The following is a 20,499-nucleotide window of genomic DNA, read 5'->3' as shown; positions in this document are numbered from 1 at the left end:
CCTGCCTGTTTTACTTACTGATCTGCTGCTTTTCTTCCCACGAACTTGTAGCATTTTCTTCCGTGCAAAGCAATTTTGAGATGTTTGGAGGGATTTTCCCAAGTACGCTGGCCTGTATCAGTTGGGAAGCAGCAGTGATGCTGAGGCTTGTGACTTGCCCTTTGCAGCTTGGGGACTTGCTAGGAGGGAGCCAAGCTGTGAGGGATGATGCTGACTAGAGCACAGGGTGGGGTGGCTCAAAGGCATCGGTGTCCCTGGGAAAGCAGGTTGTGTGGTGTTACAGGAGATGCTCATTCCTGGTCAGCCAGGCTGGCTGCTTGAGATGGGCTCAGATGGCGTGAAGCGGTTTCCACTTGTCCTTTTCCTTTCCCTTTCCAGCATTTATCAGCTTCTGGAGGCAGCAACTGGACTTGGGGTGGGAGGTCTGTCTCGTTGAAAAGTGTTGCTCCCTTTCCTGTAGGCCTTGGGTCTGAGGCAAGGCTAGGGGCTGGCGGGGGGGCTGACGGGGCGCAGGGACAGAGCGCAGCGTGTCCCCAGCACAGCCAGGCCCCGGGGGAAGGGGGAAGCTGGAGGGTACCAGGTGGAGGTTTCTGCTCTCACCTCCGCTGCCAGAGCCATTGCGGCAGAGCTAGTGCTGCCAGCAGGGACGTGCAGGCGAGGTGGCTCCTGCGGGATGCTGGTCGCCAAGCAACCGGCAGAGGTGGAGCTTGCTGGGTACCATCCCCAGCGCAGCTGCATCCACCGCTGCCTGTCTGCTCCGGCATTGCCCACATCGTCCCCAGGCAGCGCAGTGGGGGGTTTTACTGGCTGCGCCACACTGTCCTGGGGCAGAAGGGCATCCCAGGGTGTCTCTGGGCATCATTGAACCCTAATTTGGGGTTCCTCTGCTCAAGATCACTGACACCCTCACCTTGGGGAAGGAAGTGTTCTTGAAGCTCTGTTGACCCTTTTGTTTGGGGCTTCCAGCTCAGTGCTGCTTCCCTCCTGGTTCTGCCATTTGGCACCAGAGCAGGGCAAAAAGTGGGGAGCCCCAAGGCTCCTGCACCCTGTGGCTCACGTGCAGCCCCTTGGCTGGACCGGGGGCTGTGGATGCAGGGTGGGCTGGCTGTGAAATGCTGGGGGGGGAGCGTGTTTCCCCTCTGGGACAGACGTGGCAATGGAGCTTGGGTGCCTTTGGTCCTCCTTAGGTGGTGGTTGTGTTGAGATGGGGGAAGGCTGGGTGGTACAGAAGGGTTTGGGGAGGTGTCAGTGGCTGCGCTGCTTGGGTGTCCCTGCTCAGGGTGGGTCCCTGCCTGCGTAAGTTGTGGCCGTGGGTGCCTTTTCTTTATGACCTTCCCATGCCGGGTACTTTCAAGGCACTTGGAAAGTCTTTGGATCAAATGACATCCTGCAGCATGGGAAGGAGCTGTGCCGATGACTGCTCGGGGGCTGGAGGAGGGGAGGTTGCTCTGGGTGGTGACTGAAACCCTTCAGTGCATCCACAGGGCTGGTTCACCATGTGCCATCACGTTAGAGGATGTTCTGCGCCGAACGTTAAGCAACCTGCTTTCTCCCCTGCCCTCTCCTGTAATATTACTGCCCACAGCCTGTGCTTCTTGTTGAACCTTTGCTGGAAGAGCTGAATGGCCCGTGTGCACCCTTGTATCATAAATCTCATGCCTTATTGCTCCTAGTGTGCTCCAAACTCTGCTGACAGTGCAAGCGTGCCTTTTAAAAGGTATGTGTTTGCCTGGAAGAGGCACATTCCTGGCTTTACAGGGCTGCCTGACGTGAAGGAGGGAGCAAGCTGTGCAACCTTTGGTTTTGCACGAAGCCTTAAAGAACTTCCACATCCCCCCCCCAGGCTCCTTCCTGGAGGAGTGGGCAGAATGCGGGCAGCCAGTGGAGGGTGATGTGGCAGGGGGGTTGGTGGCTGTACGGTTTCTTGCGCAGGGGCTGCCTGGTTTCCCGCCGGATCCGGGTATGAGGACCTGTCCTCGCTGCGCCTGTTGCTCCCGAGCGGCCGCGCTGCTGGTGGGAGCAGTGCTCTGGGTTGGGCTTGGGCTGAGCTTTGGGGTCCCCGTCAGCCCGCGGGCTGGTGCGACCGTACTGGTGTACGGTGCTGTATGGCGGTGTGGCTGTCCCTGCTCGGGGGGGGACTGGCAAGCCGTTCCCTGTGGGGACATGCCCCTGTCCCTGAGAGTCAGCGATGGTGCTGGTGCGGTGCAGCCTTGCCGCCAGGCTCTCTTCCCGAGGAGGCAGCGAGGCCGTCCTCGTCGCCTGCCTGCATCTGCCTGCTGAGCTGGTTTGGAGATGCTTTGGGGTGGGTGTCTGGTGGGCAGCAGGGATGGCTCTCGGGACGTGCGGCAGCGGCTCTGCCTGGGAGCAGGGGATGGTTTGCAGCCGGCTGGTGACAGGCAGGCATTTCTGCTTGTGCTACCGAGGGGCTGTTGTCAGGGGCAGGTTGCTGAAGTGGGAGGGCATCGGGCTGGGAGCTCCGGAATAGCGTTGGCCCTTTGGCACCTCCAAAGTGTGCTGGTGCCCAGGGCTGGGCTGGGCGGGTGCAGGCAGGGCCCTGGCACGGCCAAGAGCATCGATCGGCCTTGGCTTTTGGAGGTGAAAAGGGGTGAGACTGGAGGGACCTGGGGTTGCTGAGGAAAGCAAAGACATCCCCAGAGCACTAAGCAGGTGAGTCGTGGTCTGCTGAGAAGACGATGCTGCAGCATCCGGGCTTGGTGATGGCATGTGGCATGCTGTGGCTGGTGCTGCTGGTCCCAACCCACGTGCTCACGTGGCCCTCCGGGAGCAGGGCGAGCAAACCAGGGGACGGGGGGTGGCTAGGGGTTGCATTCTGCACCGGCTCTTTCATCTCACTGATGGGTGGTGTCTGGGCTGCACTTTCATCTGGAGAAATCCGGGGTGGTTTTGCAAGGGCTGAATCACCGCTCTCCTGACCCACCAGTCGAGAGATCTAAGTTTGCGTATTAATGACGCTGTCTGGAAGGTGTTTCTTGGCTTCCCAAGCTGTCTGCTGCGAGGGGTCACAGCACTTTATTCCTGAACTTATTTATTCAGCTGGGAGGCCTCACTCGAAAGGGTAGGAGTGAAACCTTGTTTAAAATGGCCAAACAGTGACCAGGTCTTGCAAAATGACTGTGCGCCGCCGTGCGTGGCGGGAGCAGGGCAGCAGGGAGGAGGATGTGCAGCTTTTGCATCCTGGCAGGCTCGGAGGAGGAGGTGCCTCCACCCCATTCTGTCCCCCCTCCCCAGGACGTAGCAGAGGTCACGTTCCTCTTCCCTGTTTTTTTTCTGATGCCAGAAGGGCTGGGGCCAAAGTGTGGCGTGAGCAAGCTGGACGGAGGGTTTGGTCTCTCGAGATGGACTCTGCCCTGGCTGCTCTCGACGCTGGCAGCTGAGCTGGGGAGGCGGTGAGCTGCCATTGCTGCCTAACTCAAACTCAAGGCTGACTTGGGGGACAGCCCTACCCTCTCCCTGCGAGCTCCGTGGCTTCTTAACTTTGCTTTATTTCCCCCGCCCCCGCCAAACTTTCTCATGATTCATTTTTGACCCATGGCATGATGCCTTGGGAGCTGCAGGGAAGCTGAACCCAGCTTCTGGAGTGTAATTTGGTGAAATAAGCTCAGGCTGCTTTATTACCCCAGGAGCAGGGGATGCCACCACGGGCAGCAGGTCACTGTCCATCTCCTGAAGGTGATGCCACCAGAGGACAGTGTGGTTTGTGGCGGGGGAGGCACTTTTCTGCCTGTCAGCTATGTTTGCACAAGCCCAGCATCCTGCTCCGGGGTCAAATGTCTCTGTGCTGCCTGGCTCGCACATGATGAGCAAGCAGATGTCCGGGCTCTTGGCAACTGCTGACATAATATGAAAACATAATTGCCCAAACACAGATTCAACACGTGTCAATTAAGTCTGAGCTTGCTGCAGGAGAGCAGATTTGCCAGCCCCATTCAGAGAGGTGGGAGAGCCCTGTGCCGTGGGCTCCTTCCACGTGGTGGATCCCAAAGCTTGTGGAGGTGTTACACAGGATCACTGCCCTCGCAGGACTGTGTTGCTGCAGGGTCGTCTCATCCTTGCTGCCCTTACACTTATATTTTTCCCCACTTGATCCAATTCATCACGTGGCAGCTCCAGCCTGACCGTCGTGTCACTGAAGAGCCACTGTCTGCTTCTCATCATGGCGCTCAGCAGCTGCTTCAGCCCTGGGTTTGACTCCCTTTCCCCAGCTCAGCATCCCTCAGGACCGTCAGGTCAGTGGTTGCAGAGCACTCCAACTGAAGAGCCCAAGCTTGCCAGGCTTGCTCAGGGCTGGAAAGCAACCACCTCTCCGGGCAAAGGTGTCTGTAGTAGCCATCAAAGCCCTACATTGATTTAAGGCCTGCTTGTAGGGCAGGCTTGGGCCTGTCTTCAGAAAGGGACTGGTCCAGCCAGCCTTGATGAGACCTTCCTGCCCTCCATCTCCAGCCAGGCTCTGGGCTAGACGTCTGTGCTGGGGGGAGAGGAGCTGACGTGTCCCTGCAGTTTCACTGGGAGCAGCCTCTTGTGGTTAGTTGGTGGTGATCTCCTCCGCCAGCGGGCTCAAACCTCATTGCTCTTCCTCACCTGAAGGCAGGAGCTGTGGTAGGACCGGGTCCTCCTGATGCTGTGCTGTCATGTGGTGGGCCGGCCTTGGTCTGGTTGGGAGGACAAGGCAACAGCTCACTCGGGGCAGCGTGAGGTCTGCTCACAGGCTGGTGAGAAGGTATCTGAGGTGAAGAGGGAATGCTCGCGCTATCCTTCATGTTCTTAGTGTGACCTACTTGAGCTCTCACCGTCCTGCTGGGTAGGAGAACATCATGCTATGTTGGTCTGACATCTTTCCAAATGCTCCTGGCAAAGCAGGTGGGAGGGAGCAGGCTTGGGGGAGATGGGAAAAGGGTGAGTTCCGGGCAGCGTGGCCGTGAGACTCCACGTGTATGCAGTGACGTGGATGGACATGCGGTGCAAGACTCATGGGTGGATGGGGGGATGCAAGCACCTTACAGTGGCACGGAGGACTGGATGAGGTGAATGGTAGTGACAGGGGATGGGTGAGCACAAAAGCTTCTCCTGGCACCCAAGTGCCCTGCTGCTTCTGCAGCAATTGAGTCTTGCTTAGGGGATGTGGTGCCTGTGGTCTTGTGCTTTCGTCCTGCCCATTGTGCGCACATCTATGCGCTTGCTGGGCAGAGGAGCCAGGTCGTCGGGAACCGAAGGATGCCTTTGGTGTGAGGTGAGGGGGAAACTGCTTTACTGGAAATGGAGAGCATCAGGAGAGGTTGTGATTGTCTGGAGGAAGACTTGGATGCTAAAACATCCATCTGTGTGACTGATCTGAATAACACAGAGAAAGTAGTGGGACGTGAAGAGGGAATGTAGAGAGAGGGCTTGAGACAGGAGTGCGGGCATGAGGGGTCTTAGAAAGCTGTGGTTACGTACCGGAAAGCTGTGGTTACGTACCAGATGGCGAATCTCAGCACTGCGATCACAAAGCCTTTCTGTCCCAGCTAACAGGGATCTGCAGGAGCCAGGCAGAGGCGAGAGGTGAACCCCACGGTCCATCCAGCTGTGGCACATGGACCAGACCCTCATGGCACAGCCGAGGCCCTGATGGCTGGAGGAGGAATCGAATGCTTTCGGTTTGGATCCAGCAGTGCTCTGTGCCCAGCTGTTTTCTGCTCTTCCAGGGTTAAGCAGAGAGGAGCTCCTGGGGCTGGTCCTGCAGGACCTCCCTGGGCAGCTGTCTTTGCCTTGGTTCAGAGACTCTGTAGACCTGCTGCTCTCGGAGGACCTTCAGATCACCTCTGGGTGACCAAGGCTGGAACCTGATGGACCTGGGAAGGCACTGTCCTGTCAAGGAGGCCAAAGGTCCTGCTGGTTGAGTGGTGGCCACAGGGGGTTGCTGTCCCTGGGCTGAGTGAGCTACTATGGCTGTTGCCTTCTCCTCCACGCAGGGCTGAGCTGGCACCAGCTCTCTGCAGGGCTGCTCCCGTGGAGGGGTCATGGTGGCCTGGGGACGGTGGGGAGCTGCAGAGCTCGAAATAGTGGAAAGGCAGAAGGAGCTCTGCCCTCGCTCCTCGGGACAGGGACCAGCCACAGCCCGGAGCTACAGGGAAGGAGGTTTGGTGAGATGCTGGAGAATACCTCTCTACTGTGGTGAGGATAAAGCCCTGGTGCAGGCGGTGATGCAGGGAGAGGAGTTTCCATCACAGGGAACTATGAAAGGCTTCTCGGGCTGGTATGGATGGAGCTGCTCCCTGTGTCGAGCGGAGGGGGATTAAATGACCTCTGGAAGCATCACCTCCCCGCCGCAGTGGAGGGCTGCCACGGCCTCCCTGGGGCTCGCAGAGGCGGTGCGGGGACCTGCAGGAGCGTTGTCAGGGGCGAGCGCATTGGAGGCTGCGGGGACCAGGGCTCCCGCGTCAGCCGCATCCGGAGCCTCACCTCTGTGAGTCAGCATTTCGCTGCCGATGATTCACAGCGGCGCCGCAAGACAGCCACAGGCTGGTGCAGGGTTGAAATTAATTGTCTGGAAGGAGGGCAGTGCAAGAGTGGGGAGAGAAGATGTTTTCCCTCATCTTATCGCTGTTTCCCAAGCCTGGCTGCGAGGTACGCTAGCACCGAGCTGGAGAGAGATGTGCATTGCCTGCAAAGGGAGCTCCACCTCTCCGGCAACAGCCAGGGCACAGGGTTTGGTGCCCTGTCACCTTGGTGAGCTGGTGGCTGCATCCAGTCATCATTGTCCTAACCTGGGAACACAATCCCCTGCTTGGCCGGAGCTCCTGCTGTGCTGCTTCTGGCACGGGCAGCCCCTGCGACCTGGCGGGGAGTTTGAGACGACCTCCCTCCTCCTGTGCGTGTGTGGGGAGACATCTCTGGTGCTGCAAACCCTGCTGCAGGGCTCCTGGCTGAGCACGTGTTTCTGTAATTCGGTTTAAAAGTGGGGGTCACCTGCCTCCCTTTTCCTGGTGGCAGGCAGGTGACTGCCAGCACATCTGGCACAACTGTAAATCCACTGAGCTATCGTGAACCGACTCGAGGACGAGGGACACGTACCATTGTTATACTTCAAGAATATTATTTGGGCATCTTTCCGTGTCCTTTTTGGGCTCAGATTCCCTTACCCTGAGATGTAAATTGTCAGAACTGCCCACAGGTGTAACCCTCTGGAGGGGCTTGGCCCTGTCCTCGATGCTGTAGCTCACAGCCAGGTCGGAGGCTGAAGTATTGCGTCCTCAGCACAGGCGTGTCCGGGTCGGTGCTTTCCAGCCTCTGATTTCCTTCTCCCGATGGATTTTTGCAGAGCAGGCTGAAGCCTGATGTTGGTGGTGGTGGGGGGTTTTGGTTACATTTTGCAAGTCGTTGAGGGTTTTTCCGTTTGTCCCCAGTTTGGGTGTCCGTAGTGTCTGGGCACTCAGATGTCAAAGGACAGGTTCTCCCCAGCTCTGCGAGGAGACAAATGCAGTTGCTTGAAAATATGTATTGAAGCCAGACTAGTGAACTATTTTCTTAGCAAAGTAGAGTCTGAGGCAGGTGAGAGAGGTTGTTCAAGGCTGTGGACCTCTTGCCATCCATCTCCAACAACCATTTGAAGGTTGTTTTCTGCTCTGGGGCAGCCTGATGGGAAAGTGTCTGGCCGCCCACACCGCGGTCCTTCCAGCATGCGTTGCCCAGGCTCCTGGTTGCTATTTCTGGCTCCTGCTCAGCCCTGTGACTTGTTCAAGCTCCTATGACACCTTGTTGGTCCTTTTGCGTATCTGTGAAATGCTTCAGAGCGTGGAAATTTCCAAGTTACAGTTTTTTCCCGCAGCAGCTGGAATCCAGCTCTGCCACATGTATATTTTAGGACTTGGGTGTAGGAACGGGCACTGCAGTGCCAGTCGCTGCAGGCACCGCTGGGGACCGGCGTCACAGTGGCTTTGGGACTCAGACCTTCTGAAGTGGTGGTGCACGGCATGTTTGACTGTGCGGTGATGATGCTGCGTTAATGTATGTAATATATACATTATATATGCATCCTGAATATAAAACAGGCAGGGAAAGCAGCCCAGCAGAGCTAATTGCTGCTGAAAGACAAACAGGGGAAGGATAAAGGATATAAAGTGGAAGGGAATTGGAGTGACTCTGTTCCCAAGAATTGGTTTTCTGCTGCGCGGGCACTTCTCGCGTTGTGTCGCGGCAAAGCTGGGACGAGGCTGGGGGGAGATGGCGTCCCAGCTTCTAGGGGCCACGACCTGGCGCGGAGCTGATGGGAGAGGAGAGGGGGGCTGGGAGCACGTGGAACTTTTGAAGGTGGGCACAGGGCAGCGCAGGGGCTGGGGCAGCTCTGCTCCTGCTCCTCCAGGCTTGTGGGCATGGCCTGTCCCCTCCCTGCCTCCTCTGTGGCGGGTGGGGAGGGCTGGGGGCCCCTTTCCTCCTTGCCCTCGAGGTCTGGTGAAGCGGGGTGTTCCCGCAATGGGTGCCTGCCAGAGCCCCGGATCTGGCCAGCACGTCTCCCAGTGAGCTTTGCACCGGGTCTGGGCATGCCCGGGGGGTCGTTGGGGATCCCAGGCACCGGGGCACCATCCCAGACAAACTGGAAAATGCGAGTGAGCCTGGCCGGTGTAGGAAGCCCCCGGAGGCTTCCCCGACAAGCGGGGCACCGCACCGTCCCGCGGGACCCAGGGACATGGCGCAGCGTGTCCTGCCCTCTGCGGTGGTGGGAGGCGGCAGGACCCCGGTGTGGGCAGCATGGGGGGGGGGGGGGGGCAGCTGGGGGGGGTTGGGCTGCATCCCGCAGCGCCGTTGCGCTCCTGGGGCAGGACCGAGGTACCTTCTCCTCGGCACTATTTTTTTTTCTCCACGGCAGCCCCAGATGTGCCCACGTGGTCTGAGTCCCCACAGCGTCCCATGGTGTCCTCTCTGCGGAAGGTCGGAGCTGATGAAGGAAGCCTTTTGTGCTGCTTCCCACCCCATGGTGGTTTCAAGCCGACTTGCTTTTTCTTCTCCCCACTCTCTGTTATCGCTCTTTGGTCCCATCTGGCCTTTAGAACATTTGTCTCTGATAATCACCTGCAAGGCTTGAACATCTCCCAGGCCTCAGAGCTGTCCTTGCCTTGGAAAAAGCTAAAAACCTCTTTTCTGCCGTGGCTGGGCACCCACAGAGGGTGCGTGTCCGTCTCTGTGCCAGCCTGGGAAGCCGCTGCACCGCGGGGAGGGGGGGCGATATTTCCGTGCACAGGACAGGGTTCCTCCTCTTCTGCCCACCCGCTCCTCGCTGGAGCTGCGGGTCTTCACCAGCAGACAGGCTGGTTTGCTCCTTCCCGGGGGAGCTGGCCTTGTCCCGTGGGTCAGTACCCCCGACCCGGCTCGTTAGCGGGATGTCAAACCCTGAGATGGGCAGGGAGGCCATGCTGTGCGTGCTCTTGTTATTTAATCTTATTTGGTGACGCTCTGGGGTTTCTTAGGGTCCTGATCCTGCTTCAATCAGTTGTCACTGGCGGGGATGTGGTTCACGGCTGCGCAGCCGCGAGGCTGCCGTTGCTCCGCTCTCCTGGCCATGCGTTCCCCCTCGTGGTTGGGAGAGGGTCGGACGGGGAGAAGGCAGAGCGAAGCCTGCGTTGGTGTCTTTAGGCGTTCAGAAAGCATGAGCCAGGCATCCCAAAAGCGGGGGAATTGGGTTAAAACCCAGAAATATTCTAACAACAGCCCCTCCAGTGCTTGTGCGAACCTCTGAGGTAGGTGCCGAGCTCTTTTTTGCTAGTGTGAGGACAGAGCTGAACAGATGGTGATGTGGACGAGTGGGGTGTTTCTGGAAAAGACCGCTTTGGGCATGGAACCGGCATAGCGTGCCGCAGCCCCTGGCTCCTGCTTGGGCTGTGGAGGGAGGGCAGCAGGGGCACGGTGTCCCTGCGCAGGGTGACCAGCTGCGGGGTACCGCTGGTGCCAGGAGGTGAAAAGTAAAGATCAACCCTTGCTTGGATCTGAAGCACTCTGAGGATTAATATCGTGTTTCCTCCTTTGCCCACCCCTCCCTGCCCCTCCGGCGGGGGTGACAGGTCTGAGTTGGAGCTGGGTGCAGGCTATGGGCAGGGGAATGGTTGTAGGATGAGGCCCATCCCAAAAGCCTCCATCCCCACCAGGGTGGGAGGCAGTGAGCGAACATCACCATGGCTGCTGTGTGACCATCCCCACGTGCCTCAGTTTCCCCCACCAGGAGCTGGGCGAGCTTCCAGCCTGTGGAGGGTGCCGGCGGTGCGTACAGGAAGCCCAGCAGCAAGGTGATGGCGGCGCAGCTCTGCCACCCTCCCCTGCTTGCCCAAGCCTCCTGGGGTGACGGGCGCCACGATCCCCCACTCCTGCGGTGCGGGTTTGGGGCAGGGGGGCACAAACCCCACGTTGGGGCAGCCCTGGGGGGGGACAGCAGAGGGAGGAAGGTGCTTTCTCTCCAGCATGAGGCAAAGCGCTGACGCTACAGAAGCGCTTGGTGGGTCTGGATCCCTGCAGCCCCTCGGCCCCGCCATCCTCTTCCCGAGCGGGAAAAGCCATTGTGGCCCTGTGGGCCAGAGCGCCAGCCACGAGCACGGGTACGGTGCAGCGCGGGGCCCAGCACCATGCTCCCACTGCTCTGGACAGCCCTTCATGCCGGCCCCGAGCTATGCCGGCCCTTCAACTCTAGGGCTGCACGGTGGAGGGGCAGCTGGTTCCTGGGCAGGCTGGCTGTGCAGCAGCCCCGGGCACCCCGCCGCACCCCAGCGCTCCCCTCCGTCCCTGCAGGCAGGCACGTGTATGCCGGAATACGGGCAGGGTTGTCCTCTGCAAGCCTTCCTTACGTGAGGGATGTGCCCAGTGCTAGTGGTCATCAAAAGGTACTTTTTAAAAAAAAAAATGCAAGTTTGGGTAAAGTTTTTCAATGGATTTTCCAGCATTTCCAGGGCAGGGATTGGCTTTGCCAGCCCTTCTTCCCCCCCCCCCCCCCCCAAGTTTAATTCCTACCAAATTAATCAGAAACACCTCTGTGCCTGTTAGTGGGCAGCGAGTGCAGTGGGTCCCTTCCAGCCCAGCACCCTGGGGCCCAAGCGCCTCCAGCTTGGTGCATCATTGCTTCCTGCCAGGGATGGAGGGAAGATTCTTTCTGCTCTTGTTTTCCCTGAGCTGCTTTATGGAGCCAACACAGGGATATTTCATGGGGTTCAGCACTGATCGCAGAGGTGGGGACATCCCATGGTCATCGCCTGCTCCCCCCAGGCTAGCTTGCTCGCTTCTCCGGGCGGGGGACAGCAGCAGGTCCTGCTCCTTCTTGCTCTGGGCAGCGCTCCCCAGGGCTGGGAAGTTTGGCTGAGCCAGGGCTGGGGGGTTGCTCCTGACATGATAAATTAGGTGTTTCCTATCGCGTGGCAGGTCCAATCTGAGGCATGGCTCGGGTCTCGGGGTCTTTGTTGCCGTCTTTCCCTTTCCCCCTCCTTTTCCTGTCTGTGTTTCATCTCTTCTCTCAGCTCTGGGCTGACTCTTCCTTCTGCTTTCTGGGTCTCCTCCTCCTTGTTCATGGGGCAGCTCTGGACAAGGACGTTTTAGAGTTGTGGGTGCTTGGAAATTGGTGACGCCAGCCCTGACCACAGTGGGAGAGGTACAGAGCAGCCAAGAACTGGTGGTTCCCAGCCCTACACCCCCACGGCTGCACCCCCCACAGTGGGGTTCAAGGCTGGAAATGTCGTTGAGGCTGCCCAGGCTGAAACCCCCTCGCGTGTGGGGCTGCCTGAGTGCTGCTCCCGCGGGAGCTCAGCTCCCTGGCCGAGCGGTGCCCAGCTCTGTGGGGGGCTCCTGGGGAGGGGTGTCAGGGCTGCGACCTGGTCCCTGTGCTGCCGGTTCCCCCAGGGCTGATGTTCATGGGTGTGGGGATGATCCGTGAGCATCCCAACCTGTGGATACCATTTGAGAAGTCATACTGGTGAGCAGCTGGGCACTTGGGGCTGAGTGGGGTTTTTTTTCTCTCTGCATCCAGCACGGTCAGGCTCTGTGTGGCTGGACCACATGGGTGGGTGCCTGCACCCTGACAGCAGGAGCCTGCTGGGAGTCTGCCAGCACGTTGCCAGACTTTGTCTGGCTTGTGCTTCTTCCCCTGGGGCTTCTGATGGCTTGGTGTGTTCTGGAGTTTTCATCAGCATATGTCCAAACTGGTTGGTGGTACCTGAGTGCTGCTCTTCTGCCAGTATGGCCGCACCTAGTAAATATTGCTGAGTCCCTGCCTGCAGCTGCCTGCCTGACCTGCAGCCAGCCCTGCCTGCCCACCCCGGGGCTGCCCCGGTATGAGGTGCTGGGCAGCACCCGCTGCCATCTTGCGGCTGTTCTGCCGGTGCCCCTGCCTGTGCTCTGGGGTTTTCCACCACCTCACTGAAGGCAGGATCCGTCCCTGCGGTGTCAGCACTTGGTGCTGTTGCGTTACAGGGTACAGGGCACCTCTGCGGTGCAGTACCCAGCCCCAGTGGTGGCTCTGTGGTGTTGTCCCTCCCAGGGGACAAGGGGGGGACAAGGACCCACGTGCCCTGTGGGCAGGGATGTGCTGGGTATCGTGCTCTGCACCTCGCTGTGGACAGGGGCAATGAAAGAGCTTCTGTTCAGCTCTCGCTGCTGGCACATCTCCAAGCTGACGTGGGCGAGTGGGGTGCTTGGGTACGTGTTTTGGAGGCAGCGCAGTGTTTGCTGCCCTAGGACCCACGCAAGAGGTGGGAGGGGGCGATGCAGGAAAGTGCCGGATTAACTCGGGATGAAGATGTACAGCGGGGCCATCTCCTTGCTGAGCAGCCAGTGCAGGAGCCGAGTTCTCCTTCCCTGCCGGTACATGCACGGGGAAGGATCCTGGCAGGATCACAGCCTGCACCGGCTCTCCAGTGCCTGGCCCGGGATGACTCAGGTGTTTGCAGGCAAGGGGGGGCGGATGGGGCTGGCACCAGCATCCACACGGGATCCTCCCACCGCTCCGAGGGCCTGCGGTGTGGGCACGGAGCTCCCGGTGAGGGGGGAGCCCAGCGGTGGGGTGGGAAGGCAGCCCAGTTCCCAGCTCGGCTGCGGTACACATCAATCACTGCGCGGGGGTGTTGGGGTTGAGGAAGAGGCAGCTCTGCAGAAAGCGCTGCCTCGGACGCGACGGCAGCCTGGCAGCGACGAGCTGCGCTGGAGGCATGGGGAGCTGGCACCAAGGTAGGGCTGGCCCCACTGCTGAGGAGACAACTACGCAGGATGCTCTGCGGTGCTGCTGGCTGCCTGCGGGATGCTCTGGGCTTTAGCTGGCAGCGGGTGCCCAACATGGGGAGCAGCCTGGGTGGGATGCAGGTCCTGGAGCCCGGTGGGGGAGATGGGATACTGTTCCAGCTGGGGAAAGGTTGGGGCAGGGCAGATCCCTGCCCCTGCCAGCCCTGTGTGAGGAGGAGTGGTGTGCAGTCTCCAGAAGCTGGGGACACCCTGTGTTTCTGATCCCCCCCACCCCCCCACCATAACCAGGGCAGCTCATGGGGGGTTTTGGCCTTGCTGCGGAGCAGTGCAGGAGAGCTCTTTGCGCTGCCCGTCGCACTGCGGAGCGGTTTGGGGATTTGCACATCCCCCAGTGCCCGGGGCTGAGGGCTGGGTGACAGCAGGGCTCAGGGGTGCGCGTGCTGCCGGGGCTTCAGGGACCGCTTTCCGTGTCGGCTTTCTACGTGTCCCTGGACGATACCCAGGACTCCCTGCCCGGGCTCCTCTCTGGTTTCCAGGATGGCTGCATGACACTGCCTGTGCTCTCATCCTGCCTGTCCCCTGCCAGCTCAGGCCCTTCCCCGTGGCAGGGCGCTGGATGCTGCAGCCCTGGTGAGCTTCTCTGTTGTTGTTGGGAGGTGGCAAGTACCTGGACCCCCTGCCTGGTGTCATGCAGCTGCTGCCACCCCCGTGGGCTGCTCCCTGTGCCCAGCTTGCTCCCTGTCCCCAACTGTCTCTGCAGCAGCCGTCTGTCCTGCAGCGTTGCGGTGGGCTTTGCTGCCAGGATCAGCCCCACAAGGCCCTCGGCAGCTGCCAAACGCAGCGGCAAGGGAGGAGGGTGCTTGGTTGTTACCCAGCTCTGTGCATCCCAGTTGCACTGGAGCCTGGGGAGATGTGTTTGGGCACTCAGCACAGAGCTTTGCACAGAGACTTGTGCCTGAAGTGATGCTTCACTGCTGAAGCATCGTGGATGGGCAGTGTCCTCAGCAGGGAGCGATGGGGGGAAGCAGAGCCCTGAAGCAAAGGAGGGTGCTCAGCCTTGAAAATCAGCTCAGCAGTAGGGAGTGAATGGGAAGGGGGAAGCGGGCTTGGGTGAAACCCCGTCTGAAGGGAAGGAGAGGCTCTGGGAGGGGAGCACTGCGGAGGCTGGAGCCAGGATGTGCTGGTGAAGTGCGGAGGCAGAGCGTCTGGGAAAGCCGTGAATCCACACTCCAGCTTGAAGGGAGAGAAGAGGAAAACACTAAGGGAAGGAGGAGCAGGCAGGAAGATGATGGGAGGAGATTATAGGCATGACAAGCAGGTCCACCTCTGATCCTGCTGAGGCTTTCTTTGCAGTCACCACTCCCATGTGCCTGTTTCAGTAGCCTGGAGGTCTGACCAGCTCCAGCCATTTCACCTGATGTTTGCCCTGAGGAGAACATCCCCCAGCCCACTTTGGGTCCATCTGCAGCAGAAATGAGGAAGCCCTTGCTGAAAACTGGGGTAGCGCTTGACACGTGGCACCAGGGACCGTGGGTGCAGAGGAATCCCTCAGCCAGCACCCTGCACGGAGGAAGGGTCTGGGGAGATGGCGCCTGCTGCCTCCGACCTCTGCCAGCTGCTGCCCAGGCAGCTGCCAGCCTCAGCACGGGAGCTGCTCTGGCCCTGGCTTCGCTCCCGAGGGAATATGCATAAGCGAGGCTAGTGCTGGGAAGGGTTGGGACAGCCTGGGAAGGCTGCCTGCCCTGCAGGATTGGGTCCTGCTCCTGCTGAGGGTAATATTTAGAAATAAATTAAATTGTTTAAGCTGAAGGAAAGGAGATTTACATGAGGTATTAGGAAGAAATCCTTCCCTGTGAGGGTGCTGAGGCCCTGGCACAGGGTGCCCAGAGAAGCTGTGGCTGCCCCTGGCTCCCTGGCAGTGTTCAAGGCCAGGTTGGATGGGGCTTTGGGCAACCTGGGCTAGTGGAGGGTGTGGGGAGGTGGAACCAGATGGGCTTTGAGGTCCCCTCCCATCCAAACCAGTCTGGGATTCCGGGATTCTATGATTTGGGACAGCATTTCCACTGGTCTCAGTGAAGTTCACTGCAGTTGTGGCAGCATGCTGAGACCCGTGTCCGTTCTTGACCTGTGGCCCCTCACATTCAGATCTCATGGGGGGCTGTCCTGTGAGATGGGGCACCAGGAGCTGAGTTTTGCATCCAGAAAGTGCTGTGTAATGGCAAGTGCTCCGCACAACTGGCTTCTCCCTGTCTGGAAGTGTGCTTTCTGCATTTAATTCAGGGGTAGTTCCTGCTTAAGGCACAGAGATGCTCCCATAATAAACATCTTCTGGCTCTGTTTAGCCTGGAGAAGAGAAGCCTGGGAGGGGATCTGATCAACGCTTATCAATATCTAAAGGGTGGGTGTCTAGAGGAGGGGGCCAGACTCTTCTCAGTGGTGCCCAGTGACAGGACAAGGGGCAACGGGCACAAACTGGAACATGGGAAGTTCCACCTGAACACGAGGAAAAACTTCTTCCCTCTGAGGGTGACCGAGCCCTGGGACAGGCTGCCCAGAGAGGTTGTGGAGTCTCCTTCTCTGGAGAGATTCCAAACCCGCCTGGACACCATCCTGTGCAACCTGCTCTGGGTGATCCTGCTCTGGCAGGGGGCTGGACTAGATGATCTCCGCAGGTCCCTTCCAACCCCAACCAGTCTGGGATTCTGGGATTCTGCTTTTGGAGCTCTTGAGTGCTGTAGGAAGGTCCACAGGAAGAAATCTAGCTTGCTAAGAGGCAGAAGGGGCTGGGACAGGTCGTACTGGCTGCTCAGGTCCCTACGGAGTCCTGCAGGTGCCTGCAGGGTGCTAAGCACCCCCAGCCTGGCAGAGGGAACGGTCAGGGTGCTGGTGGTCATGCCAGCCTCGGTGGCCTTCTCCCACGGCTGGGTCTCCAGCAGCCCCCAGTGCTGGTGACCAGGCTGTGGTGGAGGATGGCAGCATCGTGCTGCTGGCCCGAGCCCTGGGGCTTGGTGCTGCCAGGCTGAGGCTGACCCTCGGTGCCCAGCCAGCCCCGAGCCCCCCAGCCCCACTGCCCACGCTGCTGCGGGCAGTGTTGGGATAAGTGGCAGTGCTGCAGGCAGCCCCCGCTCCGTGCTCCCAACCTCTGCTCAGCTCCGCCATGGGCAGGAAGAGGGTGGGCAGAGAATCCCAGGCAGCAGCACTGCCCGCGTGGACGTGGCACCAACTCCCCACAGGTTCCCAAATGCTGCCATTGTGGCTGTGCCCGGGAGTGTGACGGTGCCAGCATGTCCCCCCTCCCCTGCCTGCGCTGCCTGCGCTGGGACTGTGCACATCTGCAGGGCTCAGCCGCAGCGGTGCTGTGCCCCGGGGTCCCTGGCTTCCCTGCCAGCCCCGTCTCCCTCGGGGCATCTCCCTGACCCTTTTATCCCAGCAGCGAGGAGTTTGCAGCCTCATGCTGCGGACTGGAGCTTTCCCAGCTCGGCTGCAAGCTGAGAGACCGTGTGGCTCCCTGCTCCTCCCCCGGGAGCACGGAGAGGCTCCTTCCTCTCTCCTCCATGCTGCTGGGGCAGGAGTGATGCCACAGGGATGGGCTCAGCAGACCCTTGCTGAGCCTTATCTCCCTACTGAGGCGTGGGGACGGGTGGTGCTGGGGAGCCCAGTGGGGGCACTGGGTGGGATCCCAAAGCAGGGTGGCAGGAGAAGCCAGGCCACCCTGGGAGCAGGGAGATGGTCCCTGGGGGCTTGCCAGAGCCCTTTGCTGGGGCTCTTCTACTCTGGCACTCCTCGGTCATGCTCTCACCTGCTTCAGCTGAAAGTTAGGGTCCCTGGGTCAGGCTGCTTCACATCGTCAGAAAGTTTGTGTCGGAGCTTAATATGCAACAGTAGGGCTGGCTGGGAGAGGTGGGATGAATTCCCAGCCTGCCACCCATAATTGAACAACCCCATAATTTCCTCGAGGATCAGTGCTTTCTAGTGCGGGGAAAAAATAGTTTGGAAGAAAGTTTAGAAAGTTTGAGGGAAAAACTCAGCAAGTTTTTGGCCAAAAGTGATGGTTATCATTTTAGAGATTTCACATTGATTAGAAGTTCACACACTGCAATCCAAACGGAAGTGCTTGGGAATGATCCACACAGGGATTGGAGCTGGGAGCATGCAGCTGCTTGAATTTGCTGTGGAAAAACAGCAACCCTGTTTCCTCTGCGGAAAAAATAAACCGCTGGTGACCTTTGAAATCTTCTCGTGCCCTGGCCGAGCAGTGGGGTCTGTTAGAAGCTGAGCTGATGTTTCTGAGGGGCCGGTGGCAGATTGTCCTGTCTGTTCTGGCCTGGAGAGCGTGGGGCAGGGGGGTGAAATCCTGACTCTTTTGGTGTGAACCAAGTCCCTCTGCGGTGACCGCACAGCGCTTGCACGGCCAGCAGCAGTGTTACTGCCCGCTGGGTCGTGGGAGAGGGCTGCTCTGGGGCAGGCTGAGCCCGGCTGCGGGAGGCGCAGGATGACTTGCTCTGTCTTCTCTGTCCGTCCCTTCCCTTGTCTCCTGTCTGTCCCCTCCCACGCCCGGGAGCCAGTTTTAGCAGTTTTTCTGGGTAAGGTTTCACATCTCCCCATTGTGCTGAGGACACCTGAACGTCAGAGGTGGGACACGAGCTGTGGTGTGAGATGTGTTTTCTCTGTAAAGGACAGTAAGTCAGCAAGTTTGTGAAGGACACCGACCTGAGTGGTGCAGTTGATTTGCCAGAGGGAAGGGATGCTGTCCAGAGGGACCTTGGCAAGCCAGAGGAGTGGGCTCATGTGAACCTCATGAAGTTCAGCAAGGCCAAGTGTAAGGTCCTGCACCTGAGTTGGGGCAACCCCCAGTAGCAGCACTGACTGGGGGATGGATGGGTTGAGAGCAGCCCTGCGGAGAAGATCTTGGGGACACTGGTGTGTGACAAATTAGACATGAGCCAGCAATGTGCGCTGGCAGCCCAGAAAGCCACCCGTGTCCTGGGCTGCATCCCCATCAGCGTGACCAGCAGGTCGAGGGAGGGGATTCTGCCCCTCTGCTCCGCTCTGGTGAGACCCCCCCTGCAGTGCTGCGTCCAGCTCGGGGGTCCCCAGGACAAGAAGGACACGGAGCTGTTGGAGCGAGTCCAGAGGAGGCCACGGAGATGGTCAGAGGGCTGGAGCACCTCTGCCATGGAGACAGGCTGAGAGAGTTGGGGTTGTTCAGCCTGGAGAAGAGAAGGCTCCGAGGAGACCTTATTGTGGCCTTTCAATGCTTAAAGGGGCTTATGAGAATGACAGAGAGAGACTTTTTACCAGGGCCTGCGATGACAGGACAAGAGGCAACAATTTTAGACTAAAAGAGAGTAGGGTTAGACTGGATGTAAGGAAGAAATATTTTACAATGAGGGTGCTGAGGCCCTGGCACAGGTTGCCCAGAGGAGCGGTGGATGCCCATCCCTGGAAGTGTTCAAGCTCAGGTTGGACCTTTGAGCAAGCTGATCTAGTGAAAGATGTCCCTGCCCACAGCAGAGGGGTTGGACTAGGTGGTCTTTGAAGATCCTTTCCAACCCAAACAATTCTGTGAGTCTAAAAGTGGTCTTTCCTTGCCAGCCTTAGATCATGGTCCTGACTGGGGTGTTGCTCTCCCATACCTGCTAGAACAGTGTTTAGACAGCTGGGACTTAAAGGAGGCGGATGGTGGTGGGATGTCATGTCGCCAAGCAACTCCTCCAGCCCCAGGGTGGCCGAGTCTGTGGCCTGGAGCTGCACTGGGACCTCATCCCTGCATCAGTGCTGCCGGGGCTGGGGCAACGCCTGGGCTTTGGCAGCTAGGGAGAAGCCGGCTCTCTGCCCATGCCGTGTGGGCTGTCATTCCAGAAACAGGGACCAGCTATATCCCATATGGGCTTCCACACTCCAAAAAAGTGCAGTTTTTCTGGTGCTTGCAGGCATTCCTCAGGGCTGCTTGCGTGGCTGCTCTGTGGGCAAGGTGAGTGATGCATCTGTGGGCAGATGCTGCCGACTGAGCCGGCTCGTCCAGGCACAGCCCCAGCCCTCGGGCACTCTGCTGAGGGAGATCCCAGCTGGTCCTGTGCGGCTGGACACAGCCTGGGAGCCCAGCGATGGGGGACCTGAGCAGCTCGTGTGAGGATGGGTGACGTTCACAAAGGGTGCTCGATGACCTGGGAGGGGGGTGCTGTCCCAAAAGCCCCCACCAGCCTCATGCTGCATTTGCATAAAGGTTTCAAAAACATAAAGGCTACAAAAACATGTTACTGAGCTCCCCAGCACAGAAAGTGCCTTCCTCTCCCCTCTTCCTAGCCCCGGGTTTGTTTTTGTGTATTCCGTGGGACAGGCAGCTGGAGCTGGAGGCAGGTTTCATCCTGCTGCCGCGTAGGGTTCAGCCGTGCCAGCCGTGGGAACCCAGCATGCTGCTGCTGCTGCTGGGAAGTCCAGAGGGGAAAAACCCAGCCATCCCGGATGCGATACGTGGAGTTGTCCGTGTTTGCAATTTCCTGTGTCAGTGCAGCCTTTAACCTGACTCACAGCTTGGTTTTTCCTCCCAGAAGGAACCCTTCCCCTTATAAAACGTGCTAGGGAAGGGACTGAAGGCCCCAGGGTTCCTGGCCAGCCCCGCTCCCTGCTGTGAGCATGGGGATGGGGTGTGAGGCCCGTGCTCTGACCGCAGTGGGTCCCTGCCACCAGCATCCCTCCCCATGCCCCTGGCTCTTCCTCTCCAGCTCACCTGGGTGTGAAATCCTGACGTGCTGCTGCTGCCACCGGCCCTTTGGGAAGCCATCTCCCAGCACGGGCAGGGAGCCGGGTGTCTGGCAGCGCGTCTGTGCGTGCAGGCAGCAGGGCAGAGATGCCCGTGTGTCCGGGGCATCCTGGGCCGCTGGCTGGCATCCTCCATCCCCGTGCGCCCGGGTGACACCTCCTGTCTCTCCCTGTGGGCGGTGGTGGCAGGGCAGGCTGACCAGCGGTCATGACGACAGAGACGGGCCCTGGTTCGGAGGTAAAGAACGCGCAGGAGGAGGCTCCGCAGCAGCAGCTGGAGGCGGCCGCGCACGGTCCCACCGCCGCAGCCACCAACCCTGCCGGCCGGGACGCTGAGGCCAATGAGAAGCCCAGGGCACAGCCTGATGCCCGAAACATGGAGCCGGTGAGTGGGTGACAGCCGGGTGCCATGAGATGCGGCAGAGAGGAAGGCGCAGTGGAGGAAGGGGATGTGCCGCCGCTCTCTGCTGCCCATCAGCGTGTCCTCGCTGCAGCGTGGGGGCTGCAGGGACCCTGGTGAGGTGGGCACCTCCC

General features: G+C 59.5%; 1 protein-coding gene across 17 annotated transcripts in view; it reads left to right on the top strand.

Annotated features, from left to right (window-relative positions):
• The window catches only part of EPB41L1 (erythrocyte membrane protein band 4.1 like 1), a 69,158-nt gene that overhangs the window by 17,769 nt on the left and 30,890 nt on the right, over positions 1 to 20,499 (top strand). For 14 of the 17 annotated variants that reach the window (XM_075768238.1, XM_075768235.1, XM_075768231.1 and 11 more), the window contains one exon: positions 20,155 to 20,350. The exons of 1 other annotated variant lie outside the window; for it this stretch is intronic. In XM_075768238.1, the coding sequence (XP_075624353.1) occupies positions 20,174 to 20,350 (177 nt within the window). In that variant the 5' untranslated portion in view covers positions 20,155 to 20,173. The remainder of the gene's footprint in view (positions 1 to 20,154; positions 20,351 to 20,499) is intronic. 2 more of the 17 variants (XM_075768236.1, XM_075768225.1) reach the window with 1 other exon arrangement.

This window comes from Balearica regulorum, chromosome 16 (genome assembly GCF_011004875.1).
Source record: "Balearica regulorum gibbericeps isolate bBalReg1 chromosome 16, bBalReg1.pri, whole genome shotgun sequence".
NCBI classification, from domain to species: Eukaryota; Metazoa; Chordata; class Aves; order Gruiformes; family Gruidae; genus Balearica; species Balearica regulorum.
This window is presented reverse-complemented; position numbering and strand designations above follow the sequence as displayed.